Consider the following 24,480-nt stretch of genomic DNA (forward strand, 5'->3'; position numbering starts at 1 on the left):
TGCCTTTTATATTTATTTTTTCTTTTAACAAATTATTCATCTTTAAATGTTTAATTTTATTTTCAAAGAACATAAATAGAATTTTCCTTGTGATCGTAATTTATTTACTTTTTTTTTTTGTTGTTAGATAAATATAAATTATTAATGAGAATCTACAAAAATTTTTAAAAAGTCTTTAAACCAATTTAACATCTGTGGATTTGTTATTATTGGTTTTGGCCATTTTGTTGTTGTTTTTGGGACTATTATGACTGTTCTTTCCATTCAACCAAATCACCAAGAAAATAAACATATTGTACTCATACAGTGGTTTAAAAGGTTTGTTTTTTTTGGACAAAAAATAATATTAAATTACTAATCAATTTTATGTTTATAGGAAATTCTTGATTAGTTTTCTTTGTAGAAAAAATTTTCGATCAATTTTCTATTTATAGAAAACTATTGATCAATATTCTCTTCAAAAAATCTCAATTTTCTATTTAGATATAAAATTGCGATCAATTTTTTAAGAAAAACTTGATCAGTTTTCTTTTTATAGTAAAAGTGCCACCCTATTCGGGGTGTACGGTTGCATGGGAGCTAGAGGAAATAATGGACCGATTTTAACCATTTTAATAGGCTTTGTCCTTGGGCTAAAAGAGTTTGTGTCAAATTTTGTCAAATTATCTTGGACATTGCGACCTGTAGCGTGCACACAAGCTTTACTTGGACAGACAGATAGACGGACGGACAGACAGACAGACAGACAGACAGACAGACAGACAGACAGACAGACAGACAGACAGACAGACAGACAGACAGACAGACAGAAAGACAGACAGACTGACATAGCTAAATCGACTCAGAGTGTGATTTTGAGCTGATTGGTATACTTTTAAGGTGGGCGTAGGACCAATAATTTTGGGTATTACAAACATCAACACAAGCGCATAATACCTACCCCACTATAATGGTGTAGTTTATAAAATTCACGATCATTTTACTTTTTGCAGAAAATTTTTAAAAAATTTTCGATTTATGAAAATATCTTGATCAATTTTCGATTTATAGAAATATCTCGATCAATTTTCTATTTATAAAAAAATAGTGATAAATTTTCAATTTAAATAAAATTTTCGATAATTTTTTTATTTTTAGGAGAATCTCGATCAGTTTACTATTTATAGTAAAATCTCGATCAGTCTTCTGTTTCTAGTAAAATCTCGCTAAATGTGCTATTTATAGAAAATTATTGAAAATGTTTTAATTTTAGAAAATTTTTGATCAATTTTCTTTTTTATAGAAAAATCTCGATAATTTTTCTATTTATTGAAAATTTTCAATAATTTTTCTTCAAAATTTCGATTAATTGTTTATTTATAGAAATATAATGATCGATCTACTATTGATAGGAAATTGTAGACTAATTTTCTATTTAAAGAAAACAATCAATAAACTGTTTATTTAAAATATATTTTCGCTCAGTATTCTATTTAAAGAAAATTCTTGAGCAATTTTAGATTTATAGAAATATCTTGATCAATTTTCTATTTATAGAAAATTATCGATCAATTTTCTATTTACAGTAAAATCTCGATCACTATTTTATTTATAGAAAGTTCTTAATCAGTTTTCAATTTATACAAAAATTTCGATCAGTTTTCAATTTATAAAAATAAGTCGATCAATTTTTTATTTGAAGAATATTCTTGATAATTTTTTATTTATAGAAAAGTCTCGATCAGTCTTTTATTTATAAAAAGTCACGATCAATTTATAATTGAAGTTTTTAAAACATTTTCAACTGTTTTCTATTTTTCATCAATTTTTTTTCACAAAAAAATTTCGATCAGTTTTCGATTTATAGAAAATTATTGATCAAGTTTCAATATTAAAAAAATCTTGATAAATTTTCCATTTATGCACATAAATCGATCAGTTTTCTATTTTATAGAAAATTTTTGATCAAGTTTCTTTTTTATAGAAAAATCTCGATCAATTTTCTATTTATTGAAAATTCTCAATAATTTTTCTTTTCATAAAAAAATTTAAATTATTTTTTTATTTATAGAAATATAACGATCGATCTGCTATTGATAGGAAATTGTAGATCAATTTTCTATTTAAAGAAAATAATCGATCAATTTTCTTTCTTTCTTGATCACTTTTCTATCTCGATCACTATTTTATTTATAGAAAGTTCACGATCAGTTTTCAATTTATACAAAAATTTCCATCAGTTTTCAATTTATAAAAATATGTCGATCAATTTTCTATTTATAGAAAACTCTCGATAATTTTTTATTTATAGAAAAATCTCGATCAGTATACTATTTATAAAAAAGTCACGATCAATTTTAGAACATTTTTGAACTGTTTTCTATTTACAGAAAAATTTTGATCAATTCAATAGAAAATTCGCGATAAATTTGCTTTTTGTAAAAAATCTCGATCATTTTTTTTATTTATAAAAGATTTTTTGATCAGTTTTCTAAATAAAGGAATTCTCGGTCCATATTCTATATAAACAAAAATTCTCGATAAATTTTTTATTTATGGGAAATTTTCGATCAATTTTAAGAACATTTGCGATCACTTTCCTATGCGTCCAATTTTCTTCTTATATTCTCTATATATTTAAAAGAAAAGTTGAGTCAGCAGAATTTTGTTCCCTTAACACCACTGTGCAATTATTATAAACTCATATTTAATTCTTGTGTTCATTCTCATGTGTATGTATGTTTTATTAATTATAAATGCGTTTTCTACAAAATGAATCATTTTAACACTACGGAAAACAAATGAAATAAGAAAATAAAGCTGACAGATTTAAGAAATGATAAACATACATCAGTCACAAATGAAAAGAAAAAATTGTATAGAAAAGCTTACTGTTCATACAGGTATAAAAAAGAAACTGGGACATAGACAAAAAATTAAATGCACTGGTATTTCAAACAAAAATGAAATCTGCTAAAAAAATGAATTTGAGCATTAGACCGTAGCTAGCTTTTGGCTGTGAAGTGTAGGTGTTAATTAAGAAGTTATGGTGGCGATAATATTGTTTTTTTCAAATTTAAAATTAAATTCTAAAATAAAAAATATTTTTATAAATGCAGCAAAGTTTTTTAAAAATGAAAATACATTTTATTAAAGCAAAAATTCTAGCAATGTCATTGAACTCTTACGTATTATTTACGTTCAGTTGCAGTAGTTGACGTCCATATGTATGGCTGCAGTCAGTTCAGTAGCAAGAGGCATATTTTCAATTTTTATATGTAAAACTTTTTCTTTAAAGAATTTAATTTTTGTCAAAAAAAGACCATCTACATGCGTATGTCTTTTGTTCTTTATTACTTTTGTGTGTGTTAATTTTTAATTTTATGTTAATTTCTACTACATTAATATACGTTTTTTTTTTGGCAGTGAAGAAAAAAACTCTTTTGTGTGTCATCATGATGATTTTTTGTTTATAAGATTATAAGTTAATCAGGTGTGAATTTTTATAGAAAAAGACTATTTTTTATTTGTCACATTTTTTTCGGTTGTTTTTTTAAACATAAGGAAATGGTTTAATGATTTAAGTAATTAATTTTTTGTTATATATTATTTGTTATTTCCTTTTTTATTTGCATGTAGTTGAGGCGTGTGGGTGTTTTTTCGCTTTAAATCAATCAAATGTTTTATTTTATTCGACATTAGCAACTGAATTTCTTTAGAATACAGTGTGTATAATTAATTTTGAATTTCTTTGTAGTTTTTCATTACTCATACGTCATGGTTTAAATTTAAGGGGGATTTTGATTGAAACAGAATTGGGCAATGCATTCATGAGTATTTTTATATCGATCACACGTGTTTTAGTTGTGAATTTAAGTGTGGGGTAATCATTATATTAAGTCAATAAATTATGATATTTTTGGGAAAATTTAGATCAGGAAATGAGGGAATGATTGATTCTAGGAAAAGTTAAGTTGCAGTTATAATAATAGTTTAATAAGAAGAACGAACGAACGAACGAACGAAGAACGAACGAACGACGACGAACGAACGAACGAACGAACGAACGAAGAACGAACGAACGAAGAACGAACGAACGAACGAAACGAACGAACGAAACGAACGAACGAACGAAGAACGAAAGAACGAACGAACGAAACGAACGAACGAACGAACGAACGAACGAACGAACGAAGAAACGAACGAACGAACGAACGAAACGAACGAACGAACGAACGAACGAACGAACGAACGAAGAAAGAACGAACGAACGAAACGAACGAACGAAACGAACGAAAACGAACGAACGAACGAACGAACGAACGAACGAACGAACGAACAACGAACGAACGAACGAACGAACGAACGAACGAACGAACGAACGAACGAACGAACGAACGAACGAAGAACGAACGAACGAACGAAACGAACGAACGAACGAACGAAAACGAAAACGAACGAACGAAACGAACGAACGAACGAACGAACGAACGAACGAACGAACGAACGAACGAACGAACGAACGAACGAACGAACGAAGAACGAACGAACGAACGAACGAACGAACGAAAAGAACGAACGAACGAACGAACGAACGAAGAACGAAACGAACGAAAACGAACGAACGAAACGAACGAACGAACGAACGAAACGAACGAACGAACGAACGAACGAACGAACGAACGAACGAACGAACGAACGAACGAACGAACGAACGAAGAACGAACGAACAACGAACGAACGAAAACGAACGAACGAACGAACGAACGAAGAACGAACGAACGAACGAACAAACAACGAAACGCGAACGAACGAACGAAGAACGAACGAACGAACGAACGAACGAACGAACGAACGAACGAACGAACGAACGAAGAACGAACGAACGAACGAACGAACGAACGAACGAACAAAACGAACGAACGAACGAACGAACGAACGAAGAACGAACGAACGAACGAACGAACGAACGAACGAACGAACGAACTAACGAACGAACGAACGAACGAACGAACGAACGAACGAACGAACGAACGAACGAACGAACGAACGAACGAACGAACGAAACGAAACGAACGAACGAAGAACGAACTAACGAACGAACGAACGAACAACGAACGAACGAACGAACTAACGAAAACGAACTAAACGAACTAACGAACGAACGAACGAACAAAAAAACGAACGAAAACTAACTAAACGAACTAACGAACGAACTAACTAACGAATAACTAACTAAAAAAACGAACGAACTAACTAACTAACTAACTAACGAACTAACGAACGAACTAACTAACTAACTAACTAACTAACTAACTAACTAACTAACTAACTAAACTAACTAACTACTAACTAACTAACTAAATATCGTAATAAAAGAGTTCAAATTTTCCTCGAGACTATAATAGTGATTATTTGATTATAAAACTAAAAGGTTTTATCAAAGTTTTGCATTAGGCGTAGTTTCAGTGGAAAAAAGTAAAATATTAACAAAAAAAAAATCCCTTACAATATTTGAATTTTCAAAAAGTACCAAATAATTCCGATTTCTCATTTAAGGGTTAAAAACTCTTTAATACAAATACATAGTTCCTACATTTACCGCCACAGGTTGCTAGTGGTTGTTGAATTAACTAAATACAATTTGCTAAAGTGTTGCCAACTTATTTCATATTTAATTTTAAATTGAAAGGTAAATTTCAACCGCAAAATTATGAACACCTATGAAATCGTTAGAATTTTTGAAATAAATATTTCAAAATATGTATGTAAAATCAACCGCAGAAATTATTAATGCCTAACAAAATGTTTTAAATAATACATATTTTAAAACAACGTGTATTTTAATTAATTCATTACATTAATATATTAAAAAAGTCTATATTATAAAACAAAAAATTTGTTTTTTTGTAACTATGGAAGCTTTTGCAAACTTACCTTCACATTTCAGTCCTTGTATAAAAAATCCACCCATTATTGAACCACAATGATCACAGAAAGTCGGGTGACATAAATGTATGAGGCTTAAAACGATGTGGCATATCGATTTTAAATCTTTCACGCAGCAGCTGTAATTGAAAAAAATATATGTTTATTAAATGGTATCTGTTGTATGATAGATAATGTTAGATTAGACTTACTATAGTACTTGCTGAATCAAAAACGGAACCCGAACATTTACCCAATAGTTTTTCATGGCACTTTTTATGTACAACAGTTTGGCAAGCTGGAAAAATGTGAAAATTTTTATTAAATTAAATTTGAAATTCATTAAGGCAAGGAGTATTTTCAGAGCTTTAAAATAATAGGACGTATTTCGGAAATTACACGATCACCTTAATGGAAATTCTCTAAATTTAAAGTAGTCTTATAAAGTCGTAGCAAAAAACATTTATACAGGGATTAGATCGATTCATATGTGAATTGTTTTTGTCCTGTGAATCGACTACAATATCTAGAACGCTTTTTAAAACTATAAAATAGATTCTAAAAGCTTTAAACTAAAAGCTGTAAACTATTTATAATGTTTTTTCAAGTTTTCATAGAAAAAGCTCAATTATTTAAAATATGCCGAGAAATCCTTCAAAGTTCTTAAACAGCTTTTAAATAACTTTTAATAATGTTTATGAATTTCAAAACACTATTTACTGATTTTGAATGGAATAATAAAAATATAAAAAGATTCTTGTAGAAAGCTTGATATTTCATTAAAATAATAAATATTGTATATGAAATGGTGTCTTAAAGAGCTTTTTAAGCAAATTAGGAAAATATTGAATTTATTTTTCGAAAACTTTTAAAATTTTTTTGAAAGATGTTTGAAGGAATCTTTATAGAGCTTTTCGAAAGCTCCCTAAAAGCTTTTGAAACGATTTTGTAGCAAACTTTTTAAAAATATCTTTAAAAACTTTAAGTTATATTAAATATGTTTAATTTTATTTCTTGTACACTTTTCTGAATATATTAAAGCTTTCTAAAAAGTTTGTAAAGCTGGTATGAGAAAGTTAATGAGAAACGTTTAAAAAACAATCTTTAGAGATATTTGATAAACTTTTTTAAATGCTTTTAAACCATTTCTTAGATAAAATGATTTTATAAAATTGTTAAATAAAGAAATAAAAAAAAAATATTTTTTATAATAATATTATTTGGAAGCTATTTCGGAAAAGCGTTTCTAAACTATAAAATAAATTTGAAAGCTTCTAGCAATTTTTTCTAAAATCTCATTAGAAGATTTAATAAAATATTAATAAAAGGCGTCTCTAAAAAAACGTTTATAAAATCTTTTAAAAATAGGTTTAAAAATATTTTCAAGGCTTTTAGAAAGCTTTCTACCTAGCTTTTAAAAGCTTTTCTACTTTTTTAACAAACATGTTAATTTTTCTTTTTAACTAAACAGTATAGTATTTGAAAAAACTACATAAAAATGATATTTATGAACTCTTTAGAAGCTTTATCTAAAAGCTTTTTAAAAGTTTTATTAAAAAGCTTTAAGCAAGTTTACTATTTGGCTAGATGAATACTATTTCTAAATTTATTAAAGACTTTTGAAAAGCTTAATCTGATAGCTTTATGAAAGCTTTATTAAAAAGCTCTTCAAAATTATTATTAAAATTTTTTTCTAAGAATAAATTAAAATGCTTATTACGAAGAAAGCTTTTTAGAAAGTTTCGTAACAATTTTAAGTATCTAGCTTTAAAAAGCCTTTTAATATTTTAAACAAATATGTTAACTAAAAAAGTTTACTTTTTTACTGAAACAATAATATTTGAAAATTTAAAAAAAAAAAACTGTATAAAAACGATATCTACGAATTCTTTAAAAGTTTTATCTAATAGCTTTTTAAAAGTTTTATTAAAAAGCTTTTCTAAAAATGTGTTAAAGTGCTCCTAAAGCATGAAGCAAGTTTACTATTTAGCTAAAAGAATAATATTTGAAAATTTAAAAAGCTCCATAAAAACGGAAAAAAGCTTTATCTAATAGTTTTTTAAAGGCTTTATTAAAAAGCTCTTCAAAATTATTGTTTAAACAATTTTCTAAGAAAAAATAAAATGCTCATTAAGAAGAAACTCTGAACTTACTTATACACTGATAGCCCTGTTTGCCAAAACCCCAAAGGAACAGATTACAAAAGGCACAAAATGTGGGTTGGCGAAAAAATTTCGCCACAAAACGATGACCATTGATTTCATGAGTTCTGTAAAAGAAATTAAAACATTAATTATTCCCATTCAAAAGTCTAAAATAAAAAATTAAACTCTACTTTTGATGCTTGATCGCGCCACGGCGATTTGTAATGCTGCGCGGTCTAGTTCTGCGATCAACCAAATACGTGGCATTTCTCTCCAAATACGGACGATGCGGTGAATATGAATCTTCTTTTGAATGTTGGCGGGGCAATTCATAGCTGGAGTAACGACTGTGATGGGGCACGAGAGAAGCATTACTACCACTATAGTGATCACTATAATAACCACTGCTACGATCGGCAGTGCTAGAATTGCAATCCCGATCACGTTCACGTATACGTACGGTGCCGCTGTTGATGTTACTGCTGCAAATGCTGCTTGCCACTACCGATGAATTACTGCTACCTGCTGGGTAATTTGATGGTTTGTAGCGATTCTAAAAATAAAAGGAGAGAAATAAATATGTGTAAATATTCCAAGTTATTTCTAGAGAGAGTTTATTTTCTCACTTACATCATAAGCATATTGTTGTTGTTCCTGCTGTTTTTGCTGTTGGCTGCGTGTGGGTTTTTGGCGTTGATTGCTGCCTCCCGAGCTACTGCTACCATTTGATTTTTGTTTGCGCACTTGGGCGCGTGTAAACATCATCTCTCAGCCGTTTTAATTGTTTGTTATTGGCTTTTCCTTTTTATTTTTTGCTTACAATTTCCACTCTCAATTCAATTGTAATTTTGTAATTACACTTTGTTTTTCTTTACTGATTTACGCTCATTCATTCCACAAGTTCTTTTTCATTTAAAGCTGTATGTATGTGTGTGTATGAAATGGAATTTCTTGTATCCGTCTATCTGTCTCTCTGTCTGACAGTTTGTTTATTTGTTTGTTTGTATGGTGGATCAACTGTTTGTTTTTGTATTTATGTTGTTTTGTTTATGATTTCTTGGGATGTTGTTGTTATTGTTTTGAAAAGTAAATTTATGATTTTTTTAATATCTTTTGATTTCTCGTTAATAAAACATTATTGTTTTTTTCTTTTCTTATTTTTATTGTTGTTGTTGTTCTTATTGTTTTCTTTGAGGTGATTTTTTCACAATAGAAATTTTGTCAGCTGTTTTGCTTGTCTGTCATTTGGCATCAAATTGACCATTATTTATCTTTAGATTTTCATTTCTATTCGATGCATAATATTTTCATTTTAATCTGTAAAAATAAGAGATAAAGTTTTTTTAAGATTCGAAAAAATATATTTCATATTTCTCATAAATTTCATAGTAAAGTGCATTTCTAGATTTTAATTGCTCGTTAATGTCGACATTTGAGAATATGTTTCTATTTTGTTTAATTTTTGTAATAAAATGCTTAAATATTTGATAATTTTATTTGTAAATGGTTTTATGAGTGTGTAAGATTTTTTTTTTAAGATTTTTTTTATAGAAAATAAGTGATTTTAAAAACTTGACTATTGAGTTCAAAAATGTGTTAATTTGTTTAACCAACAGCGTGAAAAGCTTTCAAGTTAAAAAAAAACGTACAATTAAAAAAAAATTATTTCAACAGTAAGTAGCGCATGATATATGACATTATTCGCATAAACAAATGCATTTTGTCCATTGTACGAGTATGAAATATAAATTAATCTCAATATCTGTCAACAAGTGAGCATTGAAAATCAAGAAAATTTATTAGGGAGGTCCACAATTACAATAACAATATGAAACTAAACAACATCAGGGAGACAGAAGAAAGCTTTTTGACTAAGAACATTTTACAGTATATAACTGTGTAATTTAATTATAACTGTGTAATTTAATTCACACATTTTAAAATGTGAACCACCCTAATAGCTATGCCAAATCTAGAGAACAATAACAAATTGCCTAGAAGAAAATATCAACTAAAATACAGACAAATATAAAAAAAGTCAAACCCAATGAACGGAAGTATTTTTTAGTTGAAAATTCTTAGAAAAAACAATAAAAATTGAAACAACAAAACGGATGTGCACAATTAAACGTTAAATGTTTTCTACAAAATTAAAAAAAGAGAAATTTGCCAAAATATTGAATGAAATCTATATGTTTTCGTAGCTATTCGATTTGAATTGTACATATAGAAACCTACACAAAATACTCATGAACATAAATATTTGAGTTGATGCGTATAAGTTGTGCAAAACTACTTAAAAACAATTTGTCGTTAAAAACACGGAAATTTAAGAAAACTGGGACGATCTTTTGTTTTGAGTGGCAAATAATTCGCACCCTTAATGGAAATTTGCTGCGTGTTTTCAAGGGTTCAGAGTGCTTTAACTAACTAACTACTAACTACTAACAACTAACTAACTAACTAACTAACTAACTAACTAACTAACTAACTAACTAACTAACTAACTAACTAACTAACTAACTAACTAACTAACTAACTAACTAACTAACTAACTAACTAACTAACTAACTACTAACTAACTAACTAACTAACTAACTAACTAACTACTAACTAACTAACTAACTACTAACTAACTAACTAACTAACTAACTAACTAACTAACTAACTAACTAACTAACTAACTAACTAACTAACTAACTAACTAACTAACTAACTAACTAACTACTAACTAACTAACTAACTAACTAACTAACTAACTAACTAACTAACTAACTAACTAACTACTACTAACTAACTAACTAACTAACTAACTAACTAACTAACTAACTAACTAACTAACTAACTAACTAACTACTAACTAACTAACTAACTAACTAACTAACTAACTAACTAACTAACTAACTAACTAACTAACTAACTAACTAACTAACTAACTAACTAACTAACTAACTAACTAACTAACTAACTAACTACTAACTAACTAACTAACTAACTAACTAACTAACTAACTAACTAACTAACTAACTAACTAACTAACTAACTAACTACTAACTAACTAACTAACTACTAACTAACTACTAACTAACTAACTACTAACTAACTAACTAACTAACTAACTACTAACTAACTAACTAACTAACTAACTAACTAACTAACTAACTAACTAACTAACTAACTAACTAACTAACTAACTAACTAACTAACTAACGAACTAACTACTAACTAACTAACTAACTAACTAACTAACTAACTACTAACTAACTAACTAACTAACTAACTAACTAACTAACTAACTAACTAACTAACTAACTACTAACTAACTAACTAACTAACTAACTAACTAACTAACTACTAACTAACTAACTAACTAACTAACTAACTAACTACTAACTAACTAACTAACTAACTACTAACTAACTACTAACTAACTAACTAACTAACTACTAACTACTAACACTAACTAACTACTAACTAACTAACTACTAACTAACTAACTAACTAAACTAACTAACTACTAACTAGTACTAACTAACTAACTAACTAACTAACTAACTAACTAACTAACTAACTAACTACTAACTAACTAACTAACTAACTAACTAACTAACTAACTAACTAACTAACTAACTAACTAACTAACTAACTAACTAACTAACTAACTAACTAACTAACTAACTAACTAACTAACTAACTAACTAACTAACTAACTACTAACTAACTAACTAACTAACTACTAACTAACTAACTACTAACTAACTAACTAACTAACTAACTAACTAACTAACCGATGTGTGTGAATGTGTTAAATGTAAGCTCTGCGTGATCACTTCTATAGTAATGTATGTACTGTATTCGTCTTCTGGTGTTATAAAGTTCCCTCCCTTATATGCTGGTATGTATCGGTGTTTATTCTGTTCATTTCTGATCTACTGTAATGTGCCCCGTGTTTGTCTTTGACCTCAAATGGTCAGAAATTGGATAGATTAAGTACTTGGGTAAAGTGCTTGTACTTGTCACAAAGATGTGATTGTGAGTCGTTTCTAACACATACTTTGAAAGATATCTTCTTGGAAAACGTTTAACAAGATGTGTGATCACCCCAAAAACTCTTTGCTTAAGAATTAGTTTGTATATAGAACGGTGTTCACCTCATATAAATATCCTCCTAGAATGGCGCTTTAATAGTTATAAATATGTACATAAGTACTAGGGTGATCGACTTGATTTTTCAACCGGTTTTAAAACCGGTTTTTTTCTGCTTTACCAGTGTCGGTTTTTTCTTAATATTGATTTTTCGAATATCGAATAACCCGGTTTTTTCACTTTTTAAAAACCGGTCTCGAATACTTTAATTTGCTTTGTATTCAAAGATTATTTAAATGAAATTTTTAAGTAAATAATAATACAGCCCATCTAAATTTTAAAAATATTTGAGTCGATGAACTAGCGTATATTTTTTTACAGCTCCTTTGGTTAAACTTTTTTGATTTTCCTAATTAATTAAAAAAATTTATTTGTAAAATTGATAACTGTTTGATAAAATTTTATCAATCTTAAGATTATATTCCAATTACAATAATTAATTTACGGCTGAAATTTTATTGAAGTGTGGGAATGGCTAGGCAAATTTCCTAAACAGGGCTTTTAAAATAAGCTAGGATTACATAGTACCTTATGTTTAACAGAAGTGTCCCATTTTTTTCCTAATTTTTTATATTAAAGAAATAATGTAAATCAGACGACTAGATCTAAAGTTATAATCTTTTAAACTGTTAAAAATCATTTCGGGTCATGTTTTATTAATCAAATTTAAACATAAACCTTAAGTTTTTCAAATTAAAATATATTTTTTTATTTATAATGAAAAACCGGTTAACCGGTTTTTTCTGAATTTGAAAAATATGAACCGGGTTTTTCTAAATGTCAACTATTCGAACTATTCGAAAACCGGTTATTGGAAAATGTCAAATAATCGATCACCCTAATAAGTACTCAGCAAAAAAAGAACTTTCAAAGAAGAGAAAACTGAGTAGAATTAACTCTATGGAAGTACTGAAAATAGAAGTGATGATTTTAACACATTAATTCTAAAGAAAAAAGACCTGCAGAAGTGATGATTTTAACACATTGATTCCAAATTCACTATTCCTGAAGTCATTCTCAAGAAGGAGAAGGTAAATAAATCAATTAGTGCTACTTTTGGTGATAAATGTTATTCTTTTGGCAGTACTAAGTTGTCATGTTGCTGGGAAGTGTAACTAACAATCGTTTAAAAAATTTTACCGAAATTATAAGTGTCCAGAAATTAAACTGTAAAGTATTTTTGAAAATAAAATCTATTTCTAAAATTTATGGCACCTGTCACTTAAATGTATCTACTGCATTGTTATACTATTTATATTTTGCAAACTGAACGTCATTGTCAAGAATTTTCCTGTATTTATTATTTTCTATTTATTTTCAATTTCAATTATTTTTTGCAATATTTTTTTTTGCTCTGCCTCTTTTATACATGTTCTCTCAGAAATTGATATTTCTCTCGATTGAACTTGTTTAAACAATTTTCATGTGTACATTTGAAATTGTTACATGTGACGAAACACGTACAATTTTATAACAACTTTTTATTCTTATTGTATATTTTGCCAACAAATTGGGCGGAATGTATGAAATTAAAAGAAATATGATATAAATATGATTTTCATTAAAAATATTCAAATAATTTGCTGTTATTAAAATGAAAATTATTTTACACATACATACATGTAAATTAAAGATTCATAGCCGATAAAAAGATTCTTAACATTATGTTCAAATATTGGTAGATTTTTTTTTCTCACAGTGATAAAAAAATTACTCTGTCAGTTATGTCTGGAATATGCAAACACTATACTGCAACCTGTGCATCCCACCTTTGTACTTGCAGTTAAATCAAACAAACACTTTTCATTTCAATTATTAATTTTACGAGTATGTATTTGTTTTATATTTTTTCTTATTCTTTTCATTTTAAGTTTTTTTTTTTTTATTCTGTTCACTATGTTTTTAATTTCATATCATGTTTTCTCTTGTTGAATTAAGTGAGGAGGAAAAAATTGGTTTGTTTTGTTTTAATTAACTTGGACGAAAACATGCCTTTTTCGTATGTTTTGCAGATTTTTTTGTTGAAAGAATTATACAGTTTTTTTCTTGTTTGTTTTTTTTTTAATAGCATTTGTTTTATTTTTTAAGTTGAAAACTTACTTGACCTTGTAAAGTTCAAAGAAATAGTGAATTGAATTGGAAAAAAACCAATACGCAATATATGGGTACGTATGAGTGTTATAGAAATAATTATATGTTACGTATACGTAAAAGGTGTCTTAATGTTGTGGATTTTTTTTTGATTTATCATAAAATTTTCTAGTAAAGAGAGTAGGGGAATAAGGGTTCAAGGGTTCAAAAGTTAACAAACATATTAATTATAAGTCCCCAGTACCAGCCGGATATTTTGTGAAAAATTTTTGAATACGAATATGTGTATGTGTGTGTTTGTATGTATGATTTTAAAGGATTTTAATTAAATTTTCATAGCGTGGAAAAAACTAAACAACAACAATTAGATCTTCTGATGATTTTCGGTTTTCACATAAAAATTGATAAAGAATATAAGTGATTGTAGATTTTCACAATTTTTGCTATTGGAGTGTAATTTTAAGGATCTATAATAGATTTTATGTATTTAAATTCATATTTGGTTAGGAAAGCCGAGCTTACTAAAATATGAATGATCATAGATTTTCACTAGTTTCTTAATTGGAAATTTATTTTATCTACAGTCAACTTTATCTTTTCAACTTTAGGTTTTCACATAAAAATGTTTTTTTATGTAAAATTTAAGTGATCACAGTTTTTCACTCTTTTCGCAATTAAAGAGTTATTTGTACATCCGATTTTAGGTCCATTATATAAAGTGTAAAGCTAGAGCCAACATATGAATTAACTATTAAAATCTGGAAATTGAATGGTCAACATTGATATCCATATGATCATTTAATGTGCCCATATCTCAGTTATTTATGAACCGAATTATTGATGTTAAATATGAAACTTCTGAAAGCACATCTAGAGCCTACAGAAAATTGATTTCAAACTTAATACAGACAGACGGACAGACAGATATACGGTTAGACAGACATAGCATAATCGTAACCACTATCTATAAGAATTTAGAATATGTATGTAGAATGCTTTGAAAATCGATTAACCGCGGAAGATTTTTGCACCAAAATAAACGAAAAAACAGTACAGTTTGAAGCCCTTTTTTTACAACCCTAGTGAACACTCTCATAAATTTATTTTATTAACTACAAAAGCTCTCTATGCTTATGTTTTTGTGTAGCAATGAAGAACGAAAAAGTTTCTTATTTTAGAATCTCATGTACTTGCGTAAATTTAATGGAATCCTTCCATTTTATGAAAAAAGACCAAAACAGTTCAAATTTACAAAAAAGGTAACCGTTAAAGTACGAAAATGTACCAAACGGTATACAGTATGTTAAAACTCTCGCAAATTCTTCTTTTGTGGAAAGTACTTTTCGCTTAAACAAGAAGTTCGTTTTATAAAAGTACGAAATTAATCAGTCAAATTTGGTCCTAATTAGAGCTTGGAGTCCAAGGTACCAAAAAGCACTTCATTTAGTGAAACAGTCCATAGAAGAGTTCGAAACAATTCCCATTTTTTCGCCTTTAACCAAACTGTAATAGTTGGTGAGCTCAAATTGTATGGACATCCATATGAATACTTGAGAATAAAATGAATGGCCTACGTACAATAGGCGTGGCACTTCCCTTATAAGGAAGATATTACATTAGTATACCTGAAAAAAGTGAAAGCTAGAATACTCAGTTTTTTTCGGATCAATATGATTTTAACAAGTATGAATGTATAGTCGGTCATGGCCTACCATATGATACCCTACAGCATTGAGTAGTATATAAAAAATGTAACTTATTTTATATAATAAACCGTTTAAGAGTTTTACTGCTTTAATTCTGAACTATTTTAAAAATTTGTTGTCAAAAATGTGAATTTCTGCAAGAGGAGTTATACGGGGACAAGGAAAAATATGAGCTTATCCTTATAAATGTTGGTAGAGATATTTGCGTCTAAATTAAATTAATTTATTTAAGCGGAATTTCATCGTGATATTAGTGTTAAGTGAATTTTGACCATCAACTCATTTTCTGTATGGGGACTATGGTGAAATGAGGCCCGATCATTACGAAAATTGGCAGTATCATTTATTCATATGTATATAAAACTAATCATTGCTTATTTTAGTAGATATAAAAGAACATTTAACATAATTATGTGCTCAAAAGCCCTATGGGGGCTATTTGAAATAATAGAAATTTTTCAACAGACTTCGTCCTTGGATAAAATAAGAGCATGTTACAAATTTCATCAAATTATCTTGAAAATTGCGTGCGCCCAAGGTTTACATGGACACACAGACGGACAGACAGACAGCACATCTGATGTAAATTAAATACAAAAATTCGTATAACCGAACTATTAGACTTACAGCTCAAATTTTTCACTAACAACTTAATCATCCATGTGAACATTTCCAGAAAAAATGGGCGGACTAGCAATTGGGGGCGTGGCACCTCCCATATGAATCATTTACAAAAATGCATATATCTGAGAAACTATTAGAGGTAGATTTTTGAAATTTTGCATGGATAACATTGAAATCCATATGAACGTTCTGAAGAAATAGTTAAAATTGCAATAGGGGCGTGACACCTGACATATGAATACAAAATTTCGTAGTTCTGCGAAACTATTAGACGTCCATGTGAAAATTTGGGGAAAATGGGCAGACTTTGAAAATGGTTAAGTCGGTCTATTATTTCACCTAGCCCCCATACAACTGAACCCGCCGAATAGAGCTTGTAGAGCTTGTGAAAATGGGCAGACTTTGAAAATGGTTAAGATCGGTCTACATACAACTGAACCCCCGAATAGAGCTTGTAAACCTTGTAATCAAACTACAGGTCGCAATTTTGAAGATAATTCAATGAAATTTGGCACAAGATATTCTATTGTACCTATTGAAAATGGTTTATTCGGGTCCATTATTTTACCTAGCCCCCATACAACTGAATCCGCCGAATAGGGCTTTTAAGTTCATAATTATGCTTAATATACTCGTATCTCGACGTAAAGCTGGAAAACCAAGTTCTATACTAGCCTTGATGACCCTCATGAATTTCATAATTATAGGGTCTCATTTGACCTGACCCTAGCCCCTATACAAAGCCCCCTTCAAAATTTGACTGAAATTTCCACAATTTTATTAAACAATAAATAGCTTAAGTATATCTGAGGCAAGGTACAATTCCACTTAAATGCTTTATTATGAAAACTAAATCACATTTAATTTTTATAACTGATGTAGGTTATTATATGGCGCCCTCGCCCGACTATAATTTCTTATTTGTTTTAACATACTTTTGGTGAGAAGAATTATTTGCTTGGAAATTTTTTATGCCATTAGTTAAAAGTTTTCCAAATTTGCAATTTTCCCTAAATTATAATGATTTTTTAATTTTTAGTTTTTGCAATCAAATCAATATCTTTTGTTTTGATTAAGTGCAAAATTTTTTTTTTAATATTTTTCTCACAATAATCATAATATTCTTAATTATAAATAAATAAATTTTTGATTAAATCAATATAACATACGAAACAGTTGAATTTATCATTGTGTTAATATATCGTTTTTATTTCAATTTTTTTCTTTATTAATAAATTTTAACAAGATAAATCCATTAACAATTTGGGGGAAAAAAACATTTTCCTATAAAATTCCTTTCTTAATTTATTTATTAAAAAAATTGAATACAACAAGAAAATACATTTTAAGCAATTGTTGATCATAATACTAAATAAACAGTATAAAATAATTAAATATTCTGGCAAATTCTTTAAAAAAAAAATATGAAAAATTTTTAATGGAAAACAACACTAAAATGAAATATATTTTAAACAAAAAAATTATATCACTATAATTTAAATTAAATTGAATACTACATGTTATTGGTTTGGTGGGTTTTAAATTGATATTTTATTTTTGTTGTTACAATTAATATTACTCATACGCACCCGCGGCAACAGACATTATTACAAAAATCTTTGGAAGAAGTTTACTTTAACGAAATAAAATGTTTTGGCTTTTTTTGTGTTTAGATTTTTATTATTGTACTCATAAATTAGATTTTAGACAACGATAAATTTTAACGATTTATGGTTTAAAGTAAATAAATTATAAATTTATACTTTTATAGTTTAAACCAAAGACCTTGATCACACAAGTTTATGGCCTTAGACGATTTCTTTACGTATTTTTAAACACAAAACTATTTTAATTTTTTTTTTAATTATTTTATAAAACTAGTAATAAATTTACTTAATTGTTTTTTACAAAAATTATTTTATTAATTATATATTTTTTTTAATTTAACAAAAACACTTAGTTCCTTTAGGTCTGTTGTTCTCTATTAAACTACATGTAAATTTAGTCTTCATTTCGAAATGATCACTTTCTTGCTGTATTCTTTCATTTCCAGTTAAAACGGTTTGTGGTCTTTTTTATAATTTTTCTCTCTTTGGTTTTTATCTTTAATTGTTTCATTAGTAACAACAATTTCAACATTTTATTTTTAGTTTCATTCGGTAAATGTTATGACGTGTTATTTTATGTTTAATCGTAAATATCTATATACGTAACAGAAAAAAATAGATACTTTTTTATTTTTATTTCCACTTCATCACTTCTCTTTTATGTATTTGTGTTTAAAAATATTTATGGAAATTCTAAAAATATATTTCATTGTGTGTCTAAAATTAATTTTTTTTCTTAAGTATTAAATATAAATAAGTATTTCTAAAGTTTGCTTAGTAATTTGGAATGTGTGGTCCATAAAAACAATTTTATGGTTGTAAATATTTCAATTTATTTACATTGCACAAAATTTCAATATAAAATTAATTTTCTTAAATGCAGTTTTTAAAGGAATGTGAAAGCGAAGCAAAAAAAAAAAATCATGAAATACGTCAAGATAATAAAAGTTTTATGATATAGTTTACACTGCACACTGGTGGAAATCAATGATCTGGCGTTATTGAAGTCAAATAATTAAAAGTTTTTAATCGATAAATGTTTTGTGTATTATGGCTTGATATAATTCCTCTTGCGTCTTCTATATTTTATACCCTACACCATTTTAGTGGGGAGGGTATATTGGGTTTATGCTGATGTTTGTAACGCACAATAATATTAGCCCTATAAAGTATGGAAAAATCATTTTCTAAGTGGATTTAGCTCTGTCCGTCCGTCTGTCTGTCTTTCTGTCCGTCTATCCGTCTGTCCTTCTGTCTGTTCGTCCATGTAAACCTTGTAATCAAACTACAGGTCGCAATTTTGAAGATAATTCAATGAAAATTTGGTACATGATCTTCTATTGTCTCATGGACGAAGCCTATGGTTATGATCGGTCCATTACTTAACCTAGCCCCCATACAACCGAACCCCTGATAAGGGCTTGTAAACCTTGTAATCAAAGCACAGGTACAGTTTTGAAGATAATATAATAAAATTTTGCACATGATTCGGTCCAATATTTGACCTAGCCCCCATACAACTGAACCCCCCGAATAGGGCTTTTTAGTTTATAATTATGTTTAATATACTCGTATCTCGACAAAAAGCAAAACCAAGTTCTATAATAGCCCCCTTACAAAGCCCCCTTCGAAATATGACTTAAATGTACACAATTTTTTTTTTAACAAAAAAGGGCTAAAGTATGCACATATATCTCAGGCAAGACTCCCGACTGAAGGCCAGCTCGTTAGGATATTTTAACTAAGCAAAGCCGTAGTCTGCTATACAGTAGAAAGTATTTGAGCCTGGCCGTATACCTGCTATTTAGGAAATTTTTGTTAAGAGATTAAAGTGAAAGTAGGTGTGACCGGCAAACAAAAATTATAGCTTTTATCCTCTCCAAAAGCTCTATATTGTATTTTTTTGGGAAATATCACTAAAACCATTTTAAATTTAAGGCTTATCTTCATATGAAATAGTTTCTTAAAAACGGGGCGTTATTTTTTATAACCTACACCACTATAGTGGGGAGGGTATTATGCGTTTATGCTGATGTTTGTAACGTACAAAAATATTGGTCCTACATCCATCTTAAAGTATACCGATCGACTCAGAATCACTTTCTGAATCCATTAAGACATGTCCATCCGTCCGACCATCCGTCCGTCTGCGCAAGCTACAGGCCGCAATTTTCAAGATATTTCGATAAAATTTTGACCATACGAGTTTTTTGGCACAAAAACGATGCCTATTGAAAATAGTTGAAATCGTTTCATTATTTCACCTAGCCCCCATACAACCTGACCTTCCGATTTGGGATTTTAACTCATAACTACGTCAAATATACTACCATCTCTTAAAAAATTGGCACAACTAAGTTTTATATAGACTTAAATGACCATGTCGATTTTTATAATGATGGGTCGTCGTTTGACCCTAGCCCCCATACATACCCCATTAAACGTCTAAAAATTGACTTATAACCATTATTATCGGGATGAAATTCAGAATAACTAAACTTTATATAAAATGACATCCTTTCTACCAATTTGTTGGGGATCGGCCTATATTTGAAATATAACACTCAACGCTTTTATTTAGGTGTGGCCGTTAGGGACCTACTTCAAGACGGCATTACGTTTACATAAAGTTCATTACGAAAATCGACACTACCATTTAGACTCATATGAGACTAAGTTGAGCCTGTTACTGCAGAAATACTAGAATCTTTAACAGAGTTATAAGCTCCAAAGCCCGGAGGTACGGTTGTATGTATGCAATAATATCTTGAAAATTTCTATATTTCAATATTTCTCCTTTTTTTAATAATATAAAAAAAACTAATTGTTATTTTTTCTTTATTTTTCTTTTCAGGTATGTACAAAAGTCATATCAAATACCACCGTAACAAAATGTGTTAAATACGAGGTAGTTGTTGTAGCATAATATTTATTTTCTACATTATTTTTAAATATCTTAATTTAGACTTTTTCTTTACTTTTTTAATGTTAATTCCAGTTTAAGAAGGTTATAAGTATATAATGTCAGTAATGAGGTACTAATGTTTCCGCCGAGAATGAAAGCTTGTTTAATTCTAACATATCGTTTCTCAAACCTTTGTCTTGGGATCAATATTTGGTGAGCTGAGTTAAAGGATAAAAAGGCCCTATTTTACGGTTTTCAAATTTGTTCATGTTTTGCACAAAGGATTTTTTGATGTCTTCATAATTATATATCATTATATATTTTTCCAAAGTTTCATTTAAATTGTGAGAGATATCCACCCAATATCTTTACTATTTTATTCTGTTCTTTATCTTCTATATATATATAAAAGAGTAGCGTTACTGACTGACTGATTCATCATCGCACTGGCCAAACGGCTGAACCTAGAATCATAAAATTTTAAATGCACCTGTATCTATTCTTAAAATAAGCAGAGGGGTGTCTGGTACTTTTTTGAAATTCGTACTTTTAAGGGGTGAAAATGTGTAACAAAGGTTATTTTGGTACCTTTTTTGGCCCTTTATAACCTTTTAACTAATAAACAAAATAAAATTGTTGTAAATATTTTGAATATATCTCCCAAAATTAGGAGACACCTGTTTCGTACTTTTTTAAAATTCAGTTCTTTTTGGGTGTAAAAGGGAGAAAACTGTATTTTTGGTATTTTTTTAGCACATTAAGAAAACTTTTTCGATTTATTAAAGTATTCCTCTGTAATATTTCTTGAAACAAAATTTTTGCTATTTCACTAGGGAAAAAAGTACCAAAAAAAGTAAAAACGGGAAATTTAATTTTGTTCTTATTAAACCAATTTTTATAAAATTTGAAAAAATAGTTTATTTACTCACACAAAATAAGCTATTGGTATATTATTTTGGAATTCCAGTACTAAAGGCTATATAGGACCAAATTCGAGTAAATTGTTGGTACCTTTTTGAAAGCACAATTTTTCTGGAACAAATGAATGCAAATTTGAAACGTTTGAGTTTTATCTGTGACATAGAGATTTAAACAAGGAACATTTTATAAACTTAATTCTCAAAAAAGTATATTTCTAAGCGAAAAGGGGAAAAATTTTACTATTTTTATTAGTACTCTCCATTAAGGTAGAATTTATTCCACTTTTGGTACTTTATCTTTCTTCAAATGATACTCTTTGTATGTTCTATAATATGAATTCAAAACACTTGGTTATTAAACATACACGGTCCTCATTGAGTAAGATTCTTTAAGAGAGTACTTTTTATCTCATAAATGGTACTTTTTGAATTTTCTAAAATATTCAACCTGGGAATATAAATTTTAACATACATTGTCTTAACTGAATAATATTCTGTAAGTGGGTACTCTTTGGTACTTTTCCATTCTTCAAATGGTTTCTTTTGGTTTCTCTATAATGGTTAAGCGTAACACATCCTTATTAAATGAGAATTTATTGAGAGAGATTTTTGTACTTTTTCGTTTTTTCGATATAAAATTTAAAATATAGGGACCTTAGTGAATGAGAATCTACTGAAAGGGACTTTTGGTACTTTTTCATCAAATCAAATTATATTTTTTGAATTGTCTATTGAACAGAAAAACACAAAATTTTTGTTTAAATAAAATAATAATATTTTATACATTAAAAAATGTTTTTAATTTTCTATAAAAGTAAACAAAATTTTGTATGTTTTTAATTTTGGTTAGGGTAGCGAAGCACCCAGGGTATGCTAGTTGTTCATAAGTCTCATGGAGGTTCCCCATGTACGGTTTACGCTATCTTCATTAGATAAAAACTCACATTTAAATTAATACAAATTTAATGACGTACCTAATGTATGCCAATCGGCTCAGAATCATTTTCTGAGTCAATTAAGCTATGTCTGTCTGTCCGACTGTGTGTCCATGTAAACTTTCATTAATGCTGAAAGCATCATCGGCATAAACCACCTTATAGTGCAACTTTCTTAGCCGATTTATTGATGTCCGAAAAATATTTGTATTGGCCCAAAGAGTAAGTCTATTTAAATTTTTTGAAATCGGTTGATTATTTCAGATATCCTTCATATTACCGTGCTTCGTATTTTGGCTTTTCAGATCACTTCATAGTTGACCTATGGCAAACATTCAAAATCTCGTAACGCCCGTAATGGAGTTATATGTATATATGTATGTTTATATTTCTATGACATTTGGCATAAACCCTTCTATATCAACATAAATCTATTCTTCAATGGGTTAATTTTTTACACTAATACCCATACAAAACTTCCTTCATAGAATCGGTTTGTCGTCAATAAATGACATAAACATATAAGAATTTAAATCTATATTTCAATTATAAATTTTGCTACACACAAATTTAGACCATCATACCGCCAAATTAATATCAGACATTAGAGGGTTAAACAAATATTTTTTTAATTAAAAAGAATTAATGTTTATATGTTTAATAATCACCCTTATTTAATAATATTCACCTTGAAAACGGGAAAAATATTTCTATGTACGTTTAACTCCAACTGCTGGCAGTGTTCAATCAAAATATTGATGAAAAATTTTATTGATTTATCTTTTTTTCGTAAGATTTTCGATACACTTATAAATCCAATACAAATACTTTTACTTTCACATACAAATTAATTTGAAAATTTTTTTATAAAATTTTAAGGAGAGATGAGAGCACAACAAAAATTTTTAAATAATTTTTTGTTTAGTTTTACGCTAAATAGAGAAGATAGGAACATTTTTCTATTGCTGCTGAAGATAATGATGATAATGATGATGATATTGATGATGCTAGTGAGCAATCCAACAAGTATGTATTTCAAATCTTTTGGTTTTTTTTAAATAATTTGTTTAAAAATATTAAGTGCTTTTTTATGAAATTTCACTAAGATCTGTTTGTTGTTAGAGGCAGTTAAGTAAAATATTTATTTATTTTTATAAATTTAAATCATACGATTAAGGTTGTTGAAAAATTTAAATGCATATTTTAGATATTTGTTTTCCATTTGAAAAGCCGTTAGAAAATTTATGATTTCGTATAGAATTTGTTTTTTTTGTTAATTTTTTCTAAACAAATAAATTGTTATAAACAAATTAAATTAAAAATTTATATTTTTATTTATTTTCTTTCCTAGTTAGTATTGTAGTTGTTGTATTTTGGCAAATGTGTATATATGACGTCACTTTTTCTTTGTGTATCTCTTGTGTGTAGTAGACACAGCTATAGATTTTTACTCAAACACTCTTACAAATAAAACACACACTCATAGATTTACAGA

The 24,480-nt window shown here is 28.3% G+C and overlaps 1 protein-coding gene across 1 annotated transcript in view; it reads right to left on the reverse strand.

Annotated features, from left to right (window-relative positions):
* The window catches only part of LOC119602430 (putative protein kinase C delta type homolog), a 60,422-nt gene that overhangs the window by 35,385 nt on the left and 557 nt on the right, over window positions 1-24,480 (reverse strand). Inside the window, 7 exon segments of the mRNA XM_037953943.1 lie at window positions 5,917-5,983; window positions 5,985-6,047; window positions 6,120-6,205; window positions 8,061-8,176; window positions 8,243-8,604; window positions 8,682-9,368; window positions 23,674-24,480. The exon segment at window positions 23,674-24,480 is cut by the window's right edge and continues 557 nt beyond it. Coding sequence (XP_037809871.1) covers window positions 5,917-5,983; window positions 5,985-6,047; window positions 6,120-6,205; window positions 8,061-8,176; window positions 8,243-8,604; window positions 8,682-8,816 — 829 coding nt within the window. The 5' untranslated portion in view covers window positions 8,817-9,368; window positions 23,674-24,480.

Source organism: Lucilia sericata, unplaced genomic scaffold (assembly GCF_015586225.1).
Source record: "Lucilia sericata isolate MDLA Ls3-8-SP2 unplaced genomic scaffold, ASM1558622v1 Contig000231F_arrow, whole genome shotgun sequence".
Classification (NCBI taxonomy): Eukaryota; Metazoa; Arthropoda; class Insecta; order Diptera; family Calliphoridae; genus Lucilia; species Lucilia sericata.